Source organism: Triticum dicoccoides, chromosome 1A (genome assembly GCF_002162155.2).
Source record: "Triticum dicoccoides isolate Atlit2015 ecotype Zavitan chromosome 1A, WEW_v2.0, whole genome shotgun sequence".
NCBI classification, from domain to species: domain Eukaryota; kingdom Viridiplantae; phylum Streptophyta; class Magnoliopsida; order Poales; family Poaceae; genus Triticum; species Triticum dicoccoides.
Window position 1 is genome coordinate 285,799,099 of NC_041380.1, and position 26,164 is coordinate 285,825,262.

Consider the following 26,164-nt stretch of genomic DNA (forward strand, 5'->3'; position numbering starts at 1 on the left):
TTATGAATATATGTTCATTAATGACATGTTGCACCCGTACACTTTGGTATGGCCAATAAGCTAGGGGCTTAAGTACCCCACAACATGTTGTGAGAAGTCCGAACACTTTCACAAGTGCGGCACCCCGAACTTATAGCATTATATGCATCGGCTCCGAATCATGTCTTGGGTCAATAGTTGGGTTTGCCCGGCTCCTATGTTTTGGTACCTTACGTTCCGTTATATCGGCTAAGGTAGCACTAGGAGAACTACTGCGATTGTGCCCCAGTTGAGCTGGGCTAAGCACCTCAGTAGAGAAAGCTAAAACTGACTGTCATGATGAGGCGAGAGCTGGTCGCTATTCGAGAGGTTTTCGAGTCCCTAAAGACTTATGCCGCTTAGAGCGAGGAGTCGGCTTTGTCTGGCCTAGGCATGGATAGCGCCCCGAAATCGGTCTTCCGAACACTAGGGGCTTCACCGAAATTGAAAATTACAGAATTCTATGGCTAAGTGAGAGTGTTCAAGCACTATAGTCCGATTGCCTTGTTTGTTGTGTTGAGCGCCTCCCTCGAAGGACCCAAGAATGGGAAAAAGAGCGCTCATGTTTATCCCGAACACCCCAGCACTCGTGCCATGGGGGCAGAAGCCGACGACTCGCCATCTCTCAAATTTGATAAACGGACGCACAGAAGGTAATATTTTAAATTCAAAAGGCATTGCTTAGCGCACATGAACAAGTTTTCAGCGCACAGGACAAAACGAGCGAGTTCACTGAAAAATTACATTCATGGAACATTCATCCGCCACAAGGCGGGCACCCTTCAGAACGCCCTCATAATACATCTCGGGCTTGCGATGCTCCTTGCCCGGCGGTGGCCCGTCCTTCACAAGCTTCTCAGCATCCAGCTTGCCCCAGTGCACCTTCGCACGGGCAAGCGCCCTACGGGCACCCTCGATGCATACGGAGCGCTTAATGACTTCGAGCCTTGGACAGGCCTCCACCAGCCGCCTCACCAGCCCGAAGTAGCTCCTAGGCATGGCCTCTCCAGGCCACAGCCAGACTATGAGGCCCTTCATGGCCTGTTCGGCCACCTTATGGAGCTCGACCAGCTATTTCAGCTGGTCGCTTATGGGCACTGGGTGTTCGGCCTCAGCATACTGAGACCAGAACACCTTCTCCGTCGAGCTTCCCTCCTTGGCTCGGTAGAAGGCGGCGACATCCGACACGCTACGGGGCAAGTCTGTGAATGCTCCTGGAGAGCTCCGGATTCGGGTAAGTGACAAGTAATTCACTTTTACGTGCTTGCTTTGCATAAAGAATGCCTTACCCGCCGCTATCTTTTTTAGTGCCTCAACCTCCTGGAGGGCCTTCTGGTCTTCGGCCTTGGCAGACTTGGCATCTTCAATGGCCGGCATGAGCTCAGACTCTTGCGTCTTCAAGTCAAGCTCCAAACTCTCATGTTTTTTCATGAGAGCCTGGAGCTCTTGCCGCACCTCGCCAACCTGCGTCTCATGCTTCTCCCGCTCGGCGCGCTCCGTGGCTGCCCTCTTTTCGGCCTCGGACAGCGCTTGCTTAAGGGTCGCCACCTCAGTTGTGGCCCCTACAATAGCCGCGTTAATCCTGTCACTTTTTGCAATTGCACCTTTCACATATTTCTATAAGGTATTTCTTACCTTCCTTCTCCTCGAGCTGCTGCTTGGCTAGGCCAAGCTCTTGCTCGGACCGTCGAGGTTCTGCTTTAGCGTATCCACCTCCGTGGTCAGTGTGGCGGAGGCCAGCAACGAAGCCTGCATACGCATATTGACTTGATTATGTTAGACTCCTGCGATTATTAGATCCTCTATTCGGCTTTTCTTTCCGAATGCCGAACAGAGCATCGGGGGCTACTGTCTATGCGGTAATATTTTTACATATTCTTTACTTACCTCAAAGCCTGTTAGAAGGCTGGCACAGGCTTCAGTCAGTCCGCTCTTGGCGGACTGAACCTTCTGGATCACCGCACTCATAATAGTGCGGTGCTCCTCGTCGATGGAGGCGCCGTTATTCCGTAGATTAGATTTGGCCGTAGTGTGATGTCATGCTACGGAATACGTCAGCAGATTAGATTTGTGTAAATATTATTCTCTCTATGGCAATATGTGGAAACTTATTTTGCAGAGCCGGACACTACCTTTGTGTTCAAAATCTTCTATGAAGTACTTGGAGGAGGAACCCGCCTTGCAATGCCGAAGACAATCTGCGCGCCGGACTTGTCGTCATTGAAGCCTGGTTCAGGGGCTACCGAGGGAGTCCTGGATTAGGGGGTGTCCGGATGGCCGGACTATACCTTCGGCCGGACTCCTGGACTATGAAGATACAAGATTGAAGACTTCGTCCCGTGTCCGGAAGGGACTTTCCTTGGCGTGGAAGGCAAGCTTGGCGATACGGATATGTAGATCTCCTACCATTGTAACCGACTCTGTGTAACCCTAGCCCTCTCCGGTGTCTATATAAACCGGAGAGTTTTAGTCCGTAGGACGAACAACAATCATACCATAGGCTAGCTTCTAGGGTTTAGCCTCTCTGATCTCGTGGTAGATCTACTCTTGTACTACCCATATCATCAATATTAATCAAGCAGGACATAGGGTTTTACCTCCATCAAGAGGGCCCGAACCTGGGTAAAACATCGTGTCCCCTGCCTCCTGTTACCATTCGACCTAGACGCACAGTTCGGGACCCCCTACCCGAGATCCGCCGGTTTTGACACCGACAAGGTGTCATACCTTACTCCTTACCTTTGTCGAGGTCCCAATCTTCAGAGTTGCGTTTAATTCTTTCCAATAAATCCCATTTGAATTCAATAGTCTTCATCATAAAAGATCCAGCACAAGAAGTATCAAGCATGGTGCGATTGTTATCAGAAAGCCGAGCATAAATTTTTTGTATAATCATTTCTCTTGAGAGCTCATGATTGGGGCATGAATATAACATTGATTTAAGACTCCCCCAAGCTTGAGCGATGCTTTCTCCTTCGCGAGGCCAAAAATTATATATATAATTTCGATCACGATGAACAAGATGCATTGGATAAAACTTCTGATGAAATTCCAATTTTAATCGCTTGTAATTCCAAGACCCCATATCATCACATAGCCTATACCATGTCGATGCATCTCCCTTTAAAGATAAAGGGAAGACCTTCTTCTTAACAACATCTCTGGGTACACCTGCAAGATTAAATAATCCACACACTTCATCCACATATATCAGGTGCTCATCAGGATGTTATGTTCCATCTCGTAAAAAAAGATTAGCTAGAAGTTTTTCTATCATACCCGAAGGAATTTTAAAGTAGACATTTTCATTTTCATATTCATTTTCAGTAGGTTGAGTAGGTTGAGGAGCAACTCTTTGCTCTACTGGTCGGGGTGAAGATACCCCGAACAAGCCCCTCAGGGGATTACTTTCCATAGTAACAAGTGACAGTAAATTTCAGCACACTATATAAATTTTTCCTTATCAAATTCCACCTACCAAAGGCGCTTCACTCCCCGGCAACGGCGCCAGAAAAGAGTCTTGATGACCCACAAGTATAGGGGATCTATCGTAGTCCTTTCGATAAGTGAGAGTGTCGAACCCAACAAGGAGCAGAAGGAAATGATAAGCGGTTTCCAGCAAGGTATTCTCTGCAAGTACTGAAATAAGTGGTAACAGATAGTATTGTGATAGGATAATTTGTAACTAGCAACAAGTAACAAAAGTAAATAAGGTGCAGCAAGGTGGCCCAATCATTTTTGTAGCAAAGGACAAGCTTGGACAAACTCTTATATGATGTAAAGTGCTCCCGAGGACACATGTGAATATCGTCAAGCTAGGTTTCATCATGTTCATATGATTCATGTTCGGTACTTTGATAAGTTGGTATGTGGGTGGACCGGTGCTTGGGTGCTGTCCTTACTTGGACAAGCATCCCACTTATGATTAACCTCTATTGCAAGCATCCGCAACTATAGCAAAAGTATTAAGGTAAAACTAACCATAGCATGAAACATATGGATCCAAATCAGCCCCTTACGAAGCAACGCATAAACTAGGGTTTAAGCTTCTGTCACTCTAGCAACCCATCATCTACTTATTACTTCCCAATGCCTTCCTCTAGGCCGAAATAATGGTGAAGTTTCATGTAGTCGACGTTCACATAACACCACTAGAGGAGAGACAACATACATCTCATCAAAATATCGAACGAATACCAAATTCACATGACTACTAATAGCAAGACTTCTCCCATGTCCTCAGGAACAAAAGTAACTACTCACAAAGCATAAACATGTTCATAATCAGAGGGGTATTAATATGCATATAGGATCTGAACATATGATCTTCCACCAATTAAACCAACTAGCATCAACTACAAGGAGTAATTAACACTACTAGCAACCTACTAGCACCAATCCAGGACTTGGAGACAAGAATTGGATACAAGAGATGAACTAGGGTTTTGAGAGGAGATGGTGCTGATGAAGATGTTCATGGAGATTGCCCTCTCCCGATGAGAGGAGCGTTGGTGATGACGATGGCGATGATTTCCCCCTCTCGGAGGGAAGTTTCTCCGGCAGAACAGCTCTGCCGGAGCCCTAGATTGATTCTGCCAAGGTTCCGCCTCATGGCGGCAGAGTTTCGTCCGAGAAGATGGCTTGCTATTTTTTCCATCGAAAGACTTCATATAGTAGAAGATGGCCACCGGAGGGCCACCAGGGGGCCCACGAGGTAGGGGGCGCGCCCCCACCCTCATGAGCAGGGTGTGGCCCCCTGGTGAAGTTCTTGCTCTCAATATTTTTTATATATTTGGAAAACGTCTTCTGTGAAGTTTCAGGACTTTTGGAGCTGTGCATAATAGGTCTCTAATATTTGCTCCTTTTCCAGCTCAAAGTCCCTGCTGTCGGCACTCTCCCTCTTTATGTAAACCTTGTAAAATAAGAGAGAATAGGCATAAGTATTGTGACATAATGTGTAATAACATCCCATAATGCAATAAATATTGATATAAAAGCATGATGCAAAATGGACGTATCACCCCCTGCCTCGTGGGCCCCCTGGTGGCCCTCCGAGGCCCATTTTTTGCTATATGGAGTCTTTCATTGAAAAAAATCATAAGCAAGCTTTCGGGACAAGACTCCACCGCCACAAGGCAGAACCTTGGCGGAACCAATCTAGGGCTCTGGCAGAGCTGTTCTGCCGGGGACACTTCCCTCCGGGAGGGGGAAATCATCGCCATCATCATCACCAACGATCCTGTCATCGGGACAGGGTCAATCTCCATCAACATCTTCACCAGCACCATCTCATCTCAAACCCTAGTTCATCTGTTGTATCCAATCTTTGTATCCAAACCTCAGATTGGTACCTGTGGGTTGCTAGTAGTGTTGATTACTCCTTGTAGTTGATGCTAGTTGGCTTACTTGGTGGAAGATCATATGTTCAGATCCTATATGCATATTAATACCCCTCTGATTATGAACATGAATATGCTTTGTGAGTAGTTACGTTTGTTCCTGAGGACATGGGAGAAGTCTTGCTATTAGTAGTCATGTGAATTTGGTATTCGTTCGATATTTTGATGAGATGTATGTTGTCTCTCCTCTAGTGGTGTTATGTGAATGTCGACTACATGACACTTCAGCATTATTTGGGCCTAGAGGAAGGCATTGGGAAGTAATAAGTGGATGATGGGTTGCTAGAGTGACAGAAGCTTAAACCCTAGTTTATGCGTTGCTTCGTAAGAGGCTGATTTGGATCCATATGTTTCATGCTATGGTTATGTTTACCTTAATACTTCTGTTGTAGTTGCGGATGCTTGCAATGGGGGTTAATCATAAGTGGGATGCTTGTCCAAGTAAGGACAACACCCAAGCACCGGTCCACCCACATATCAAATTATCAAAGTACCGAACACGAATCATATGAACGTGATGAAAACTAGCTTGACGATAATTCCCATGTGTCCTCGGGAGTGCTTTTCTTCTATATAAGAGTTTGTCCAGGCTTGTCCTTTGCTACAAAAAGGATTGGGACACCTTGCTGCACTTTATTTACTTTTGTTACTTGTTGCTCGTTACAAATTATCTTATCACAAAACTATCTGTTACCTATACTTTCAGTGCTTGCAGAGAATACCTTGTTGAAAACCGCTTATCATTTCCTTCTGCTCCTCATTGGGTTCAACACTCTTACTTATCGAAAGGACTACGATAGATATCCTATACTTGTGGGTCATCAATATGTTATAGTCAGGGAGGAGGCGAACGAGTACGAGAGGAGGACGGAGACAGCTCGCCTCCAAGCTGCATCTCGTCAGGCAGTAGCTGCTGCATCTTAGTACGACCCCAGTTACAACTTTGGATATCCACCAGGCCAGCCGTGGTCCTAGACCAACTTAAGCCAAAAGCCTAAGCTTGGGGGAGTACATATTTCTGACCGACATTACATTCATGTTCACACACTCATGCCAGTTGTCGGTGCTCATACTTTTTCATTGTACTATCCATGCTAGTTTATTTTCTTTTCCAGCTTTCTTCTTGTGTGTTTGAAAAACCTTAAGAAAAACCAAAAAAAAATAGTTGTAGCTTTTAGCCAGTTTACTTTCCATGCTTGTAGTAGTATTAATTAAAAGAAACCCCAAAATATTTCTCGTTCTTCTTTTGCTTGTTGGGAGCTTTCCCGTGTAAATAGTTTTGTTTCTTTTCTTTTCTTTGGTGGTCGAGAGGAGAAGACCATGATAAAAATGTTAAGTGGCTCTCATACGAATTATTGTTGATCTAACAAAGAGCCCATATTACCTTGTATTCTCCCTTGTATTGAATGCTTGCAGATTCCAACTTAGTCCAATGCACGTGCACTATTATTATTATTATCCACACCATTCGGTCGTGCAAGTGAAAGACAATAATGACGATATATGGTGAAATGATTGAGATGAGAAAGGCTGGTATGAACTCGAATTATCTTGTTTTTGTAAATATGATTAGTTCATCATTCCTGATTCAGCCTATTATGAATGAAACATGTTTGCAATGACAATTAAAGATTATAGTTGTTCATGCCATGCTTAATTAGCTAGGAGTTTATAATGATTTACCTTGCATGCCAACATGCTATTAAAATGGTCGTGATGTGGTATGATAGGGTGGTATCCTCCTTTGAACGATTCGAGTGGCTTGACTTGGCACATGTTCACGCATGTAGTTGAAACAAAATCAACATAGCCTCCATAATATTTATGTTCATGGTGAATTATATCCTACTCATGCTTGCACTCAGTATTGATTAATTTTAATGCATGTTCATGACTGTTGTCGCTCTCTAGCTAGTCGCTTCACAATCTCTTTCTAGCCTTCACTTGTACTAAGCGGGAATACTGCTTGAGCATCCACTTCCATAAACCCCAAAAGTTATTCCATACGAGTCAACCATACCTTCCTATATGCGGTATCTACCTGCCGTTCCAAGTAAATTTGTATGTGCCAAACTCTAAACCTTCAAATGAACTTCTGTTTTGTATGCTCGAATAGCTCATGTATCAACTAGGGATGTCTATATCTTCCATGCTAGGTGGGTTATTCTGACGAGGAGCGTACTCCGCTCCTCATTCATGAGAAAATGGCTGGTAACGGGATGCCCAGTCCCATGCTTAAATTAAAATAATTGCAAACAAAACCCGCCCATGATTGTTGTTAGTTGGAGGCACCTGTTGTTTCGTACAAGCCATGGATTGATGTTTGTTGGTGGTGGGGGAGTACAAATTTTACCATTCTGTTTGGGAACTGCCTATAATGTTTGTAGCATGGAAGATATCGACATCTCTTGGTTGTTATGTTGATAATGAAAGTATGCCACTCAAAATATTATTTATCTCTATTTCAAAAATCGAGCTCTAGCACCTCTACAAATGTTTCTCTTATTAAAAAGCACCAGTTGGAGAGCACCGCTGTCATGTGCATGCATCACTATTAGTTTACATTGAGTATGACTGTGACTGGATCTCTTTTACCATGAATTACAATGTTTAGTTAGTCCTTGAACTTCAGAGGTTCTCTGCATTTATGTTTTGCAGTCTCAGAAAGGGCTAGCGAGATACCATCTTGCTATATCATATTATTATTGTTTTGAGAAAGTGTTGCCATCCGAGATTTATTATTATTGCTCGCTAGTTGGTTAAGCCACTGATATGAGTAAACATGAGACCTAAGTGTTATTGTGAATATGGTTAGTTCATAATCTTTGCTGAAAACTTGAATGTTGGCTTTACATATTTACAACAACAAGATCAAACAGAGTTTGTAAAAGTTTTTCTTTATCACTTTTAGTTTGTCAACTGACTTGCTTGAGGACAAGCAAAGGTTTAAGCTTGGGGGAGTTGATACGTCTCAATCATACCTACTTTTACAAACACTTTTGACCTTGTTTTGGACTCTAACTTGCATGATTTGAATGGAACTAACCCAGACTAACATTGTTTTCAGCAGAATTGCCATAGTGTTATTTTTGTGCAGAAATAAAAGTTCTCGAAATGACCTGAAACTTCATGGAGAATATTTTTGGTATTTATAAAAATATAGGCGAAAGAATCAACACCAGGGGGCCCACACCCCGTCCATGAGGGTGGGGGGCACGCCCCCTGTCTAGTGGCCCCCCTGAGGCTCCATCGACCTCAACTCCAATTCTATATATTCATGTTCGGGGAGAAAAAATCAGGGAGAAGGATTAATCGCGTTTTATGATACAGAGCCACCGCCAAGCCCTAATCTCTCTCGAGAGGGCTGATCTGGAGTCCGTTCGGGGTTCTAGAGAGGGGAATCCGTCGCCGTCGTCATCATCAACCTTCCTCCATCACCAATTTCATGATACTGACTGCCGTGCGTGAGTAATTCCATCGTAGGCTTGCTTGACGGTGATGGGTTGGATAAGATTTATCATGTAATCGAGATAGATTTATCATGTAATCGAGATAGTTTTGTTAGAGATTTATCATGTTCTGAGCTTGATGTTGCTATGACTTTGCTATGCTTAATGCTTGTCACTAGGGCCCGAGTGCCATGATTTAAGATCTGAACCTATTATGTTTTCAGGAATGTATGTGAGTTCTTGATCCTATCTTGCAAGTCAATAGTCACCTACTATGTGTTATGATTCGGTAACCCCGAAGTGACAATAATCGGGACCACTCCTGGTGATGACCTTAGTTTGAGGAGTTCATGTATTCACTAAGTGTTAATGCTTTGGTCCGGTACTCTATTAAAAGGAGGCCTTAATATCCCTTAGTTTCCAATAGGACCCCGCTGCCACGGGAGGGTAGGACAAAATATGTCATGCAAGTTCTTTTCCATAAGCACATATGACTATATTCGGAATACATGCCTACATTACATTGATGAACTGGAGCTAGTTCTGTGTCACCCTATGTTATAACTGTTGCATGAGGAATCGCATCCGACATAATTATCCATCACTGATCCAATGCCTACGAGCTTTTCACATATTGATCTTTGCCTAATTACTTTTCCATTGCCACTGTTACAATCACTACAAAACCAATACTGTTACTTTTGCCACCGTTACCGTTACTTTCATATTACTTTGATACTAAGTACTTTGCTGCAGATATTAAGTCTTTCGGGTGCGGTTGAATTGACAACCCAACTGTTAATACTTGAGAATATTCTTTGGCTCCCCTTGTGTCGAATCAATAAATTTGGTTCGAATACTTTACCCTCGAAAACTATTGTGATCCCCTATACTCGTGGGTTATCACCAGGTGTGGCGATCCAGGGATCCCGAGGAACTAGGTCACGGAGCCATGTCATAACTATGAGAGATGGTGGTTGCCATGACCATTGGTCTGCAAGACACACACATGTGTATGGGAAAGCGCACACAGACTCTTGATGGTCTCGTCATCGTGACATAGTTGCTATGTTCCCACATCCATGGGGTCAAGGGACAAGAACGAGGGCCGAGGAGTGCTGAGTAGTCAATAACAGGGAACGATACATGTATACATCTTTCAAACAATTGATCGACAGGTGTAACATATCCTAAATTTTTTGGGCGATAATCAAGGAACAATAAACGGGTCTAGGAATGTGACTGTCGCCAATTTGGGTCGATGACTCTAGAACTCTTGGAGTCTCAAATAATCAAAATTCATGGTTTTCCCTTATCAAGTGTGAGATGAAAGGCTTCTGAGTTTGGAGATGCAGAGGTGTATAAGGATAGTTGAATCACCGTGAAAGCCAAAAAATTATACAATTGATTGATTCGAGTGTATAGAGAAGCATGTTGCTATTTTTAAAAGAAATTTAGGAAATTTGTTTCATAAGTCATGGCAATTTTTTGATAAAAAGTAATTTTATTATCTCAAATTGTAGCATCAAGTAGATACGAATCAAATGAGTAACACTCGGCCTCTGGATAACTAGTGTGCACACAGTCAAACTCAGAAATCTGACAAAAATACATAAAACAATACCGACAAATCGACAATAGTAGAGTCCTATAGACCAACACTATGCCTATGTCGAAAGAGGTGGCGGATCAATTCGTAGGTTATGCTTCCACCCATGTTGAGATAAAACCTTCGTAGCCACTTGGTCCAATCGCGTACGCACCACCCTGAACAGTGGTTGGTACTCCGCTCGTTGTAGCATAGACCATGTATGAAACGAGTGCGTACATCAAAAAATAACTTGCAGAGGAGAAGCACTTTTGTCATTAAAAAAACAAATCATTTCTACATAGCCAAAGCGATCAAATCAAGACATACACTCCCACCCTTATTAGTGTCTTGAACCTATTTGGAATACCATTCAACCAATGACCAAAAATATTCGCAACACTTGTAGGCGGATACAAATTTGACGCTTTTTGAATGACGGACCATGTAGAACATGCAAACTTACATTAGAAAAAGAGGTGTTTGATTGTTTCGTCATAAGCACGAAAACAACACTTCTCACCCCCTTGCCAGTTACGCCGTGAGGTTGTTTTTGGTTAACACAAGTCCCCTATACGTGTTCCTTTTGCTGTGTTCTTTTTGTGTTCATGATAACCCACAAGTATAGGGGATCGCAACAGTTTTCCATAAGTAAGAGTGTCGAACCCAACAAGGAGCTAAAGGTAGAACAAATATTCCCTCAAGTTCTATTGACCACCGATACAACTCTACGCACGCTTGACGTTCGCTTTACCTAGAACAAGTATGAAACTAGAAGTACTTTATAGGTGTTGTTGGATAGGCGTGCTAGATAATAAGAGTACGTAAATAAAAAGTAGGGGCTGTTAAGGTAAAGAAGCAACTAAATTAAATATAGCGAGTGTGGAAAAGTGGTGGTAGGAGTGGCTAAATTATCCCTTAAGCAATTGACTACTTTACTAGACCGATAACAAGTATTATGTGGGAGAGGCCACTGCTAGCATGTCATCCCTGACTTGGAATCCTATGCACTTATGATAGGAACTATTAGCAAGCATCCGCAACTACTAATGTTCATTAAGGTAAAACCCAACCATAGCATTAAGATATATTGGTCCCCCTTCAATCCCGTATGCATCAATTTCTATGCTAGGTTGAAGCTTCTGTCACTCTTGCCCTCCAATACATAGTCCTATCAACATAGAAACTAACCCTAGGGTGTGATCCACGCGCGCAAGCATATGATGGGCACCAAAGGACAACAACATAACCGCAAGCAAATTAAATCAATCATAGCAATTCATCAACCACCGATAGGACAACAAAAATCTACTCAGACATCATAGGATGGCAACACATCATTGGATAATAATATGAAGCATAAAGCACCATGTTCAAGTAGAGGGTACAGCGGGTTGCGGGAGAGTGGACCACTGTAGATAGAGGGGGGAAGGTGATGGAGATATTGGTGAAGATGGCGGAGGTGTTGGTGTAGATCGTGGTGATGATGATGGCCCCCCGGAAGCGAGGGGGAGAGAGCCCCCCCTTCTTCTTCTTCCTTGACCTCCTCCCTAGATGGGAGAAGGGTTTCCCCTCTGGTCCATGGCCTCCATGGCACGGGAGGGGCGAGAGCCCCTCCGAGATTGGATCTGTCTCTCTGTCTCTCTCTGTTTCTGCGTTCTCAAATTCTTCCCTTTCACCGTTTCTTATATTCCCGGAGATCCGTAACTCCGATTGGGCTGAAATTTTAACATGATCTCTATCCGGAAATTAGATTTCTTGCGCCGAAAGAAGGGCACCAACCGCCTTACGGGGTGGCCACGAGGGCCAGGGGCGCGCCTGACACCCTGGGGCGCGCCCCCTACCTCGTGGGCCCCTCGAGCATCGTCTCACGTGGATTCTTTTTCCCAAAAATCATATATATTCCAAAAAAATCTCTGTCAGTTTTTATTCCGTTTGGACTCCGTTTTATATGGATATTCTGCGAAGCAAAAAACATGCAACAAACAGGAACTGGCACTGGATCAATATGTTAGTCCCAAAAAAAGTATAAAAAGTTGCCAAAGTATATGAAAGTTGAATATTACTGGCATGGAACAATCAAAAATTATAGATACGACAGAGACGTATTAGCATCCCCAAGCTTAATTCCTGCTCGTCCTCGAGTAGGTAAATGATAAAAAAGATAATTTTTGATGTGGAATGCTACCTAGCATAATCTTGATCATATGTCTAATCATGGCATGAATATTCAGATATGAGTGATTCAAAGCAATAGTCTATCATTTGACATAAAAACAATAATACTTCAAGCCCACTAATAAAGCAATCATGTCTTTTGAAAATAACAAGGCCAAAGAAAGTTATCCCTACAAAATCATATAGTCTGGCTATGCTCTGTCTTCACCACACAAAATATTCACATCATGCACAACCCCGATAACAAGCCAAGCAATTGTTTCATACTTTTGACGTTCTCAAACCTTTTCAACTTTCACGCAATACATGAGCGCGAGCCATGGACATAACACTATAGGTGGAATAGAATATGATGGTGGAGAAGACAAAAAGGAGAAGATAGTCTCACATCAACTAGGCGTATCAACGGGCTATGGAGATGCCCATCAATAGATATCAATGTGAGTGAGTAGGGATTGCCATGCAACGGATGCACTAGAGCTATAAGTGTATGAAAGCTTTAACTAAAACTAAGTGGGTGTGCATCCAACTTGCTTGCTCATGAAGACCTCGGGCATTTGAGGAAGCCCATCATCGGAATATAGAAGCCAAGTTCTATAATGAATATTCCCACTAGTATATGAAAGTGATAACTCAAGAGACTCTCTATATGAAGAACATGGTGCTACTTTGAAGCAGAAGTGTGGAAAAAGGATAGTAGCACTGCCCCTTCATTCTTTTTCTCTCATTTTTTCGTTTTCTTTTTTCTCTCTCTTTTTTTGGGCCTTTCTCTTTTTCTTTTTTTTCGTCCGGAGTCTCATCCCGACTTGTGGGGGAAGCATAGTCTCCATCATCCTTTCCTCACTAGGGAAATGCTCTAATAATGATGATCATCACACTTTTATTTACTTACAACTCGATATTACAACTCGATATCTAGAACAAAGATATGACTCTATATGAATGCCTCCGGTGGTGTATCGGGATGTGCAATGATCTAGCCTAGCAATGACATCAAAAAACAGACAAGCCATGAAAACATCATGCTAGCTATCTTACGATCATGCAAAGCAATATGACAATGAATGCTCAAGTCATGTATATGATGATGATGAAAGTTGCATGTCAATATATCTCAGAATGGCTATGGAAATGCCATGATAGGTAGGTATGGTGGCTGTTTCGAGGAAGGTATATGGTGGGTTTATGGTACCGGCAAAAGTTGCGCGGTACTAGAGAGGCTAGCAATGGTGGAAGGGTGAGAGTGCGTATAATCCATGGACTTAACATTAGTCATAAAGAACTCACATACTTATTGCAAAAATCTATTAGTCATCGAAACAAAGTACTACGTGCATGCTCCTAGGGGGATAGATTGGTAGGAAAAGACCATCGCTCGTCCCCGACCGCCACTCATAAGGAAGACAATCAATAAATAAATCATGCTCCGACTTCATCACATAACGGTTCACCATACGTGCATGCTACGGGAATCACAAACCTCAACACAAGTATTTCTACAATCCACAACTACCCACTAGCATGACTCTAATATCACCATCTTTATATCGCAAAACTATTGCAAGGAATCAAACATATCATATTCCGTGATCTACAAGTTTTATGTAGGATTTTATGACTAACCATGTGAATGGCCAATTCCTCTCATCTCTCTAAATAGATATAAGTGAAGCAAGAGAGTTTAATTCTTTCTACAAAAGATATGCCCGTGCTCTAACAAATATAAGTGAAGCAAAAGAGCATTCTACAAATGGCGGTTGTCTATGTAAAGAGAAACAGGCAATCCAAACTTCAAATGATATAAGTGAAGCACATGAAGCATTCTATAAAGCCATACTCAAAAGATATAAGTGAAGTGAAAAGAGCATTCTATAAATCAACCAAGGACCATCTCATACCATCATGGTGCATAAAAGGAAAAATAAAAACCTAAATGCAAAAGACGCTCCAAGACTTGCACATATCGCATGAACGAAACGAATCCGAAAACATACTGATATTTGTTGAAGAAAGAGGGGATGCCTCCCCAGCATCCCCAAGCTTAGACGCTTGAGTCTCCTTGAATATTTACTTGGGGTGCCTCGGGCATCCCCAAGCTTGAGCTCTTGCCTCTCTTCCTTCTTCTCACATCGAGACCTTCTCAATCATCGAACACTTCATCCACACAAAACTTCAACAGAAAACTCGGTAAGATCCGTTAGTATAATAAAGCAAATCACTACTCTAAGTACTGTTGCAAACCAATTCATATTTTGTTTTTGCATTGTGTCTACTGTAATATAACTTTTCCATGGCTTAATCCACTGATATAAATTGATAGTGTCATCAAAGCAAGCAAACTATGCATCAAAAATAGAATCTGTCTAAAACAGAACAGTCTGTAGCAATCTGAACATTCACCATACTTATGTTACTTGAAATATTCTACCAAAATTAGGAAAAATAAACAATTTGCATAGGAATACAGTGCAAAAATAATCAGAACCATTTAATGTTCCAGCTAAAAATGTAAAATCACACACTACAGCCAAAGTTTCTGTCCTGCACCGTACAAACCATCAAGCAAATGTAAACATCCTAAAGGCAAACCTTGGCACATTATTTTTATAATACAATGGAATTGTACAAGGGGATAATTATTTTTGTTGAAAAGTTTCTGTAATCAAGATTCACAAAGTTGTCGTGAGCATGAACAAAGTTCAAGGAGTTCTCCCACTTCAACAGTGCTTGTCTTTCTCACTTGCACTTTCCTTTTTGAAAAGTTTTGGGTTCCTCCCTTGATTTTTGTTGTTTTTAAACTATATGAAAGCACTCAACATAAATAAATGACTCTCTAAAACATCCGGGTTGTCTCCCTGGCAGCGCTTTCTTTAAAGCCATTAAGCTAGGCATATAGTGCTCAAGTAGTGAATCCACCCGGATCCCAAGGTATATCAAAGCCAATTTTAATTAACAATGATTTGTAATTTAGTAGTGAGCACAAAGCAACATATATCAAGCAATGATGAAGTCTAACTCTCTTCCTATGCATCGGCATGTCATAAAAGAACAATTCATGCACACCTAGTAAAGGTCAATGCATAGTATAAACAGTGTCTTGCAATTTTATCATGTTGGAAACATAGAGAGGTGGAGATATAGTTCCTCACTCATAATAATTGCAAGTAGGAGCAGCAAGCACATGCATATTATATTTATCAAAATCATCATGTGCAACGGTAAAAGGCAACCCATCAATATAATCCTTAATAAATGCAAACTTCTCCGATATAGTGTAGTCGGGAGAATTCAAAAAGATAATAGGACTATAATGCGTGGGTGCAATAGCAAAAGTTTCATGTTTAACATAAGGAACTATAGCAAGTTAATCTCCAGAAGCATAATTCATATTGGCATCTTGGCCATAAGCATAGCAAGCATCATCAAAAAGGGATATTTCAAAAGAATCATAGGGATCATAACAGTCATCATAGCAATCATCCTTCGGTAAGCACGAAGGGGAATTAAACAATGTATGAGTTGAAGAGTTACTCTCATTAGAAGGTGGGCATGGGTGATCAATCCACTCTTCCTCCTTTTGTTCTTCGCTCTCATCCTCATCTTTTTCATCCAATGAGTTCACAGTGTCATCAACTTCTTTCATAGATTCCTGCAAAAATATTAGCCTTTTCTTGGACATCGGAGACTTTCTTAATAAGTGCATTAATTTCATAATTGTATTCATAATTCTCATAGCAATATTTGAGGATAGCTAAATTTTCAGATCTATAACAACCATCATCAATATCATCAAACTCTTTAAACATAGATTCAATTTCATAAGCACCCATAAAAGCAACAAATTCTTCTATTTGTTCCACATCATAGTAATCATATATACCTCTAGCATAAGAAGCCAAGGTTTCATTATCATTAAATTTGCATGAAAAGGGGAGGTATGGAGAATTCATCCTAGAGCAACAAGTATAATCATATTCCTAGCATAGTTGTCTAGCATACCACATCAATATATAAATTTGATCCCATAATAGTTTCCCTTTTTGTGTCAAGCGATAATCCCTAAAGTATTCATGTTGATCTAACGTTACTGCCATTACATAGTTGAATTGGGTTTTCTTAGGATTATCAAAGTAGTACATAATATCTTTCACATAACCAGCATCGAGGGTTTTAGGAGGTTCCCCATCTCCATGATCAGCAAGTACACCTAATTTTTTTGGTATTTCATGTTCCATATCCATAACTAAAGATAAAGAACAACTACGAAAAGCAAATAAAAATTACTTAGTGATAAAGCAAATAAGCACACATGAGTTCACCCCACGCTATTGCTCCCCGGCAACGGCGCCCGAAAAAGGTCTTGATAACCCACAAGTATAGGGGATCGCAACCATTTTTGATAAGTAAGAGTGTCGAACCCAACGAAGAGCTAAAGGTAGAACAAATATTCCCTCAAGTTCTATCGACCACCGATACAACTCTACACACGCTTGACGTTCGCTTTACCTAGAACAAGTATGAAACTAGAAGTACTTTATAGGTGTTGTTGGATAGGCGTGCAAGATAATAAGAGTACGTAAATAAAAAGTAGGGGCTGTTAAGGTAAAGAAGCAACTAAAGTAAATATAGCGAGTGTGGAAAAGTGGTGGTAGGAGTGGCTAAATTATCCCTTAAGCAATTGACTACTTTACTAGACCGATAGCAAGTATTATGTGGGAGAGGCCACTGCTAGCATGTCATCCCTGACTTGGAATTCTATGCACTTATGATTGGAACTATTAGCAAGCATTCGCAACTACTAATGTTCATTAAGGTAAAACCCAACCATAGCATTAAGATATATTGGTCCCCCTTCAATCCCGTATGCATCAATTTCTATGCTAGGTTAAAGCTTCTGTCACTCTTGCCCTCCAATACATAGTCCTATAAACATACAAACTAACCCTATGGTGTGATCCACGCGCGCAATCATATGATGGGCACCAAAGGACAGCAACATAACCACAAGCAAATTAGATCAATCATAGCAATTCATCAACCACCGATAGGACAATGAAAATCTACTCAGACATCATAGGATGGCAACACATCATTGAATAATAATATGAAGCATAAAGCACCATGTTCAAGTAGAGGGTACAACGGGTTGCGGGAGAGTGGACCATTGTAGATAGAGGGGGGAAGGTGATGGAGATGTTGGTGAAGATGGCGGAGGTGTTGGTGTAGATCGCGGTGATGATGATGGCCCCCGGTGGCACTCCGGTGCCACCGGAAGCGAGGGGGAGAGAGCCCCCCTCCTTCTTCTTCTTCCTTGACCTCCTCCCTAGATGGGAGAAGGGTTTTCCCTCTAGTCCATGGCCTCCATGGCACGGGAGGGGCGGGAGCCCCTCCAAGATTGGATCTGTCTCTCTGTCTCTCTCTGTTTCTGCGTTCTCAGATTCTTCCCTTTCACCGTTTCTTATATTCCCGGAGATCCGTAACTCCGATTGGGCTGAAATTTTAACACGGTCTCTATCCGGAAATTAGCTTTCTTGTGGCGAAAGAAGGAAAGCAAACGCCTTACGGGGTGGCCACGAGGGTCAGGGGCGTGCCTGACACCCTGGGGCGCGCCCCCTTCCTCGTGGGCCCCTCGAGCATCGTCTCGCGTGGATTCCTTTTCCCAAAAATCATATATAATCCAAAAAAATTCCGTCAGTCTTTATTCCGTTTGGACTCCGTTTGATATGGATATTCTGCGAAACAAAAAACATGCAAAAAACAAGAACTGGCACTGGGCACTGGATCAATATGTTAGTCCCAAAAATAATATAAAAAGTTGCCAAAAGTATATGAAAGTTGAATAATATTGACATGGAAAAATCAAAAATTATAGATACGACAGAGATGTATCAGTTTACTTTTTATATAGTTTTTGCCACGGATCAGTGCAATTTTGTTTGTGTATAACATGTACTATGGTATCTGTTGTCGTTGCATTTTTAAGAAAATGTAGGTAAATTATGTGTTTGCAACATGGTAAATTTATGTATTTTTTTCATACTATTATGAAATTTTTATTTTTTTTCCGCATTTTTGTTGCCACCGTAGATCATATTTTCTCATACTATGCCATGGCAATTTTTTCGGCATATGATTTTTCTGTACCGTGTCAAGTTTATTTTATACTGCATGGCAACTATTTTTTTCTATATTGTCATATCAAAAATTATGCTTGCTCTACTGATGGCAATTTTTTTAAAAAAAATCACCTAATTGGGCCTAGCCTGTTTTTCCCGCGAGCACTATATTTTTTCTGGGCTAGTTTTGGTTCGCTGAAATCTGGTTGTGGCGAACATGTGGAGAATCAATATTTTCTGCTCGATCATCCCACCCCCAGCGAACGAATCGTTCGCTGGGGGACCTCCATATGTGACGTCTACACAATATTGAGTCTTATATCTATTATTAGTGTAGTATTGCTTTAATAATGTATTGTCCTAGGACCTAATTGTAAACTGCCATATGAATAAATGTCATGTCCACGAGAATCATTCCTCTACTATAACTAATTGCTTTTTCTCATAGCAGAGTTCCATGATTATGTTTTTACTTTGTCTTAATCATTTTCCTGAAGTTTCAAACTTTATTCCTCAAATAATGGACATATTATTTATAATTGTAGGAAGAATAAAGTCTGGGATTGTAGAAGCCCAAAAGGAAGACCAACTAGAGGTAACAGAATGCTTTACTAAGATATCTACTACCTCATTTGCCTCTCTACAACAATGAACTAAATTAACACTAGTAAAATCTAATACCATTTGTTTGAATTCAGCAATGGCTGACGCGTCTACTCCAATGTTGCATGAGGGAGTTTGGCAGCTTCAACCACAACTGAATTGAATTGTCAGATTCGATCATCAAGCGATTACAACGAATGTTACATGTTATAATACATAATACCATTCCGCACAATACCTATTTCTGCTTTGTCAGCATTGCACATGAGCGGTAACACCTAGGTGGCCGCTACTATGAAATTTCCATGGTCATCACGAGCCACAACACCAGTCCCTCCTGATAGAGTTTCAGCTCAAAAAGAGGCATCAACATTCACCTTCAGTATGTCTGTCATCAGCCTTCCCCACAACTCATCATTCTTACAAAGAGGTTGATTAGCAATTCAAGCTCTAATAAAGTTTGTGACCAACACCCTAGTTGATATAGTTGTACGCATCGGGTATTGTATCGATTCTCCTTTTGCACTATAGCATCGCTGCCGTTATCAAGACTAGCTCTGCCATCTGTATGTTATCCACCAGCTGACAATGTCGTAACAGAATATCCATCGTAATGGACCCCTAAGGCTCGTGCCTTCCAACCATCTGGATTATCTCTGTCATCCCAAGTTCCTCCCAAATCTGAGAAGCACATGAGCAAGAAAACAAGCAATGTTGTATGTTATCATATCCGATCCTACACAAAGGCCATTGAGGGATAACTGGGATGCGTCGTCCTATAAGTACACCATAGCGAGGAAGAACTCCCCGCAAAATCTTCCACCCAAAATGCTTGATTTTCCCTTGGACTCGAAGCTGCCACAATTCCTTCCATATAGGATTTAGATGAATGTTACCTTGACCATCCGCCCTATTAAAGTGGTTACCAAATTTATGTTCAAACACACCATGGTAAGCAGACCGAACAGAAAAAGTCCCGGCTCTCGTGTACTACATGCCACACTAGAAAATCCTCCAAGAACTGAACCTGCAGAGGAATTTGCAAAATTCTATTAACATCGACTGGAGAGAAAACATACCGTATGAGAGCCTCATCCCACTACCCTGTATGTGGATCTATGATCTCTTCCACTTTAGAGAGCATAATTCCCCCCTTGGGTGATAACTTTCCGAGAGGCACTTGATGGAATCCATGGATCCTTCCCAATATTAATATGTGAGCCTGAACCGACCCGCCATATATATCTTCTCTTAAAAGTTTGAATACCAGCAAAAGTACTTTGCTAGGTAAACAAAGAACCTTTCCTTGGACCAGCTTTCAATATGTCTCCATCCGGGTAATATTTTGCACTTAACACTCGTGCACAAGAGATTCATGGTTTTGGATTAGTCGCCAACATTGATTTACTAACATAGCAAGGTTAAAATTGTAAAGGTCTCTAAAGCCCAGTCCCTCTTTCTTCTTTGGTACACATAACTTCCATCATGAAAAGCAATGTATCTTCTTCTTTTCCTCCCTATCACCCCTCCAAAAGTCAAAGATTTCATCAATAATAGATTTACAAATTCCTTTAGGTAGCTTGAAAATTGATATATTGTAAGAAGGAATTGCTTGTGCTACTGATTTTAGCAAAATCTGCTTCGCTTACATAGAAAGAATCTTTCCCTTTCATCCTTTTAGCCTTTGACACTATGAGATATTAAAAAGAGTCACTCCGGTCAACTCCAACCGTAGTTGGGAGTCCCAAATACATACCTAAAAGAGCTATTGTTAGGATATTCTTATCCCTGCACACATCCTCCCTTGTTCTGACACTAGTGTTATATTAGAGGGCTAAAGAAAATACTGGACTTAGTTGCACTCGCCATCTGACCTGAACTTGCACGTATCCAATATCCTTTTAAGTGTGCTTTCATTATGAGCATTGGCTCTCATCAGGATTAAAGAATCGTCTGCAAAAAGGAGGTGAGAAACAGAAGGGGCATTTTTACAAACACAAATACATTCTATTCCACCAATTTTCTTCCTCGTGAGCCAGAATGCTAGATGGTCCTTTCGAACAAAGTAGAAAAAGATACGGGTGTGCTGTCTTTTTTTAGGAAGTTCCAGAATTAGGCGATCACTTTTTATTTTATTTTCAGGGCAAGCGATCACTTGTTATCTGAACAGCTATTGGGCCCAATGGGCTAAAAGGATTTTATTAACGTGGGCTGAAAACCTTAGTAGGCTGCGCAACACGCATCGACAGTGGGTTTATTTCACACACGCACACAACTGATGGCGGTTTTTCCATTTCCATTTCCCTCCTCCCACAACCGCCTCCCAGAGAGAACTCCATGGAACCTCCTCCTGAGCCCGCGGCTCCGCCTCCCCCTCCTCCTCCTCCGCCGCATCCCCATGACACAACACTCACGCTGACGTTGGCGCTGCCCCCTCCTGGGCTCGCGTCCGTGCTGATCTCGCCGAAGCCGCGCGCACGAAGGCCGAGGCCCGAGGGCGGCGCCAGCCCCAGACCGCGGTGCTCGCCCATCGGCGACACACCGCCGTGCACAGAGTGCGGAAAGCGGTTCCCTTCATGGAAGGCGCTCTTCGGACACATGCGATGCCACCCAGAGCGGCAGTGGCGCGGGATCACGCCGCCCCCGGCGCACTTCTGCCAGGGCGTTGCAGCCGCACCAGTCGCCCCCGCCGGACAGTTCACCGTGCAGGAGCGCGAGGTCGCTTCCAGCCTCCTTATGCTCTCCAGTGCGCGTCCCGGCGCTAGCAAGGGCAAGAAGGTCGTTAATGCTGCTGCTATTACTCGTAGCGGAATGGAGAGCTGCGGCACGTCGGCGTCCGCGTCAGTGGTGCCGGGGCCGGCCAACTGCGACGAACACAAGTGCAGCGTATGTGACCGTGGATTCGCCAGCGGACAGGCTCTTGGCGGGCATAAGCGGTGCCACTGGGATAGGGCCTGCTCGGGGGTGGTGGTGATCGCCGCTACTGGCAGCGGTGGGTCCCCAATGTCGACCGATGAGACGGCGATTCTAGACCTCAACCTGCCGCCTCCTGGGCCACCTCCGGTGCGGAGGAGCGACCAAGGCAGCAGCCTGAATGACATGCTGGATTTGAAGCTTGGGTACTACGGATAAACTGGGTTTCAGTGCTTCACCATGCATGTATGCGCTAAGCTAAGTTTGATATATGTATGTACGTAAGTAGTGTATGTATGTATATTGATGTTTGCTTGCTTTTCTTTTAGGCGCGCTGATTCAGAAAGGATGTTTTCTTGTCTTTCTGAATTGGCTTTCTGTTGCTTTGAAGTACGTGAGGTACTAACTGTGGCATACCAAGTTTGTGTGTGTACAAACGTATGATGTATATGCATGAGTGTAGCTAATGTGGAGCTAATTACTAATAATGTATGTTTTTTCCTTCTTCCTTTTTTCTGCATATTATTATTATTTCTCTTATCTTTTATGGTTATTATTATTACTAGTATAACGCCCGTGCGTTGCCACGGGCTCTTTAAAATTTATAATCAGTATCTTTCATTTATCATCCCCTCATATTGGGTGATTATGGGGTGCTCTAATTAGAAACACAACAATCAAATATTAGGAAATTTCACCGAATGAACAACAACGAATAATACGATATCTATCAAACAAATAAAATGAGGTCATATTTTTGGTCCGTCATGCACTTCTGTTGAAAAGTGCCTATCCCTTTTAGAATCAACCCACTGTTTGCTCGCACGCAAAAAAATACATCTCTAAAGTGGGGAACCGATCGGTGCCAAAAAGAACTCAAACTCCTATCCAATCTCGACTTCGTGCTCTTCCACTTCCATTGATAAAGATGGGACGTCAAGGGTTTCATCATGATGACCTCGAGAAGCCGCCGACATCCCTCCCCACATCTACCCCTACCCCCTGCTGCCGCTTGCACTGTCCTTGCTCCTCGAGGGAGCTAGGGACACAATGTTCTCTAGGATGGGCATGACCAGATCCACGAGGAGGCCACATTCTTCCATGGGAACCCAATCAAGCACACCACCCTCCGCAACCATCCAATCCCGGCTTAACAAAGTCAAGACCCGCCATCGATCCACAAATCAGGCTTGCCGCATCCAGGTTCACTGCAAGTCTGCGACGAGTCTGTAGTCGACATCTTGACTTTGGCTATCCCCACGGAAGAATCATCGGATCCTGCTTACTTTTACCATCACTTCGTCTCTTCCCAAGGCAGCGACACCACCCAGCCAATCACCACCACCGCTTGCGGCTTGCCTACATAAAATCATGAGAAATCCCCACGGCGGTGCTGTAAGATCACCTTGGCGACCTCGACAGTGACCGACTGGTCTAAGATCTAAGCTAGCCGCTCTTTGTAGAAACCAACAGAAGTAGGCATGTGACTCAGATTTGTTCTTTGGTGTGCATGCGTTTCTTGCTGCCCACCAGCTGTTGTCTACAACTCGCCTATCTCTGTACCAGCTCTTGGTCTACAACTCGCCTATCTCCATGCTCGAGACGACCAAGCTCGATGCGCAAGCCGCATATGTCTGCTAGAGCTATATCCAGGCCCTATGATTTTTGGATCACTGGCACTATGGGTGCCAGGACCGGAGTCGCCCTCATCCACCAAGTGGATCAAGGAGGCCCACCACCTAGACTCTACATCGCAACATTTTGTGTTTTCCTATAAAAAGTAAAGAACCTTCTCTAATAAACGTAAATATAACCTTTTGGTTTTATAGTCTCAACTTTCCTACACTCCAATACCAGAAGGATTTCTTGGTTTTATTTAATGACCTTCTTGAATGTCATTCACTTAGAAAGGTAGTAATACAATATGTGATATTAAGGCAAATTATTAGTCATATTAAAGTGCAAAAGGCCCTATAGGAGTCAAAGCATGACTTTTATGGTTATACTGTAATTTGCAAGATCTGAGATTATGCAAGTGTACAATTAGAGAAGAGCCAATTAAATAGATTTTCACATTCAGAATAGTACGATTAGCAGTAGCACTTCAATTTCTTCATGTTTGATCAGCTTGCTAGGTGGTTATCACTAAGCATGTTGGAACGATGAGCATAACCTAACTTAGTTCAGTACGTGTTGCTGCAAATTAGTTTAGTACGTACGAAGCTGTTGCTAATTTCAATGCCTGGCTGTTGCAAGTTTCTAATGAAAAAGTACTTCAGGTCAAAGGTCAGGGAATATACACTTTTGTTATCATGGTTGTTTCCTTATAGTGAACAACTTTGATCACCACTTCAGCAGCTACTATCTATAAGAAGACATTAGCTAAGTAGATACAGGCAAAGAAAGCATGTAGGCAAAACCAGAATTAAAAACATCCTTCTCAATGGAGCTCGTGCAGTTCGGAAGACCCTAATCATCGATGAGGGACCCCTCCGATGGTAGCATGGCGTGACAATTGCCGTCAATAACGACACCCAAAGTACCTTGCATAATCCATTGATCCAGTTCGGAACAATCAAGCACATACCTTGCAAAGTGATGTGGATCTGAAGCAGAGGTGGGAAGGTAAAGGCTCAGGTGAGGTGAGGTGGAATGAGACGTTGATATAGACGTGCACGCATGAGAATAAGGCGGTGCCCAGGATGGATCTCCATCGGAGGAGGCCGGATCCGCTGGGAAGGAGGTCGTTGTAGTACCTGCCATCTGTGCGATGGATCACGGGGCTGGCAGGCAGGGGGAGGGGATAGGAGGGAGCGGGTGGGCTAGAGCGCAGATGGCGGGTGCCCCCGACGGCTGGGAAGGATGGTGGAGGAGGTGGATGAGGATGGCGGCGGCAGCGTTTGCGGTTGCGCCTCGTCCGCAACCGTGCTGGTGGTGGTCGATGCGAGAGCTGGATGGCGTCGGCCAGAATTAGGCAGGGCGACAAAGATTTAGAGGAGAGAGAGAATGGAGGCGATGAGCGATGGGAGGAAGGGTCACCGGCGATTGGGGTGGCCTCAGATCCGCCCTCCGTGGCCGCCTATTTCATGGGACGAACACCCGTGCTCACCGTCGGGCTCGCCTTCGGCCGCTGCCTCACCGACATTCACGACGTAGAGCCCCTTCCTCCGATCCCATTTGCCAGGGAGGCAGCGCCATCCTTCATCGTAGAGAACGAGTCCACACTGAGATCCCAACCAGATCGTGATTGCGCCTCCCCAAACCGCAGCGGCACATCCCACTCCATCAACGACCAACCTATATGAGGCGGAGGGTCAGTGTAGGACGCGAGCGCCGTCACCATGGACGTGGGGGACGCCGTAGGTGGGAAGGAGGCGGCGACGGCGTCTGTGTCAGGAAGATCGCACGACGGTGGCGGCGTTTACTCGAGGGGGTCGAGAGGAGCTGCGTTTGGTGCCGGGTGGGTTCTTTGGTGCGTGCGTGGGGCTGGAGATTGTGATAGGTGATCAGGTGAGGGCGTGCCATACCTGGATCGATAGCCTTACCATACCTGGTGGTAATTTAAATTTATTACCATATTCGATATTTCCCGAGTTATGGCCTTACCATACCTGGATTGATAGCCTTTGGGGTAATTTAAATTTATTACCATATAATTATCATATTCAAAATTTCCTGAGTTATGACCTTACCATACCTGGATTGATTTATTACTATACGTGGATTAATTATGATTTATTACTATATGATTTATTACTATACGTGGATAGCCTTACCATACCTAGTGGTAATTTAAATTTATTACCATACTCGATATTTTCCGAGTTATGGCCTTACCATACCTGGATTGATAGCCTTTGGGGTAATTTAAATTTATTACCATATTCGATATTTCCCGAT

General features: G+C 43.1%; 1 protein-coding gene across 1 annotated transcript; it reads left to right on the top strand.

The window, feature by feature from the left end:
- The first annotated feature begins 21,688 nt into the window (after positions 1 to 21,688).
- Positions 21,689 to 22,580, top strand: LOC119352805 (zinc finger protein ZAT3-like). Its single transcript, XM_037619390.1, has one exon. It carries the CDS (start codon positions 21,689 to 21,691, stop codon positions 22,481 to 22,483), a length of 795 nt encoding a protein of 264 aa, XP_037475287.1. The 3' UTR covers positions 22,484 to 22,580.
- Positions 22,581 to 26,164: the final 3,584 nt, after the last annotated feature.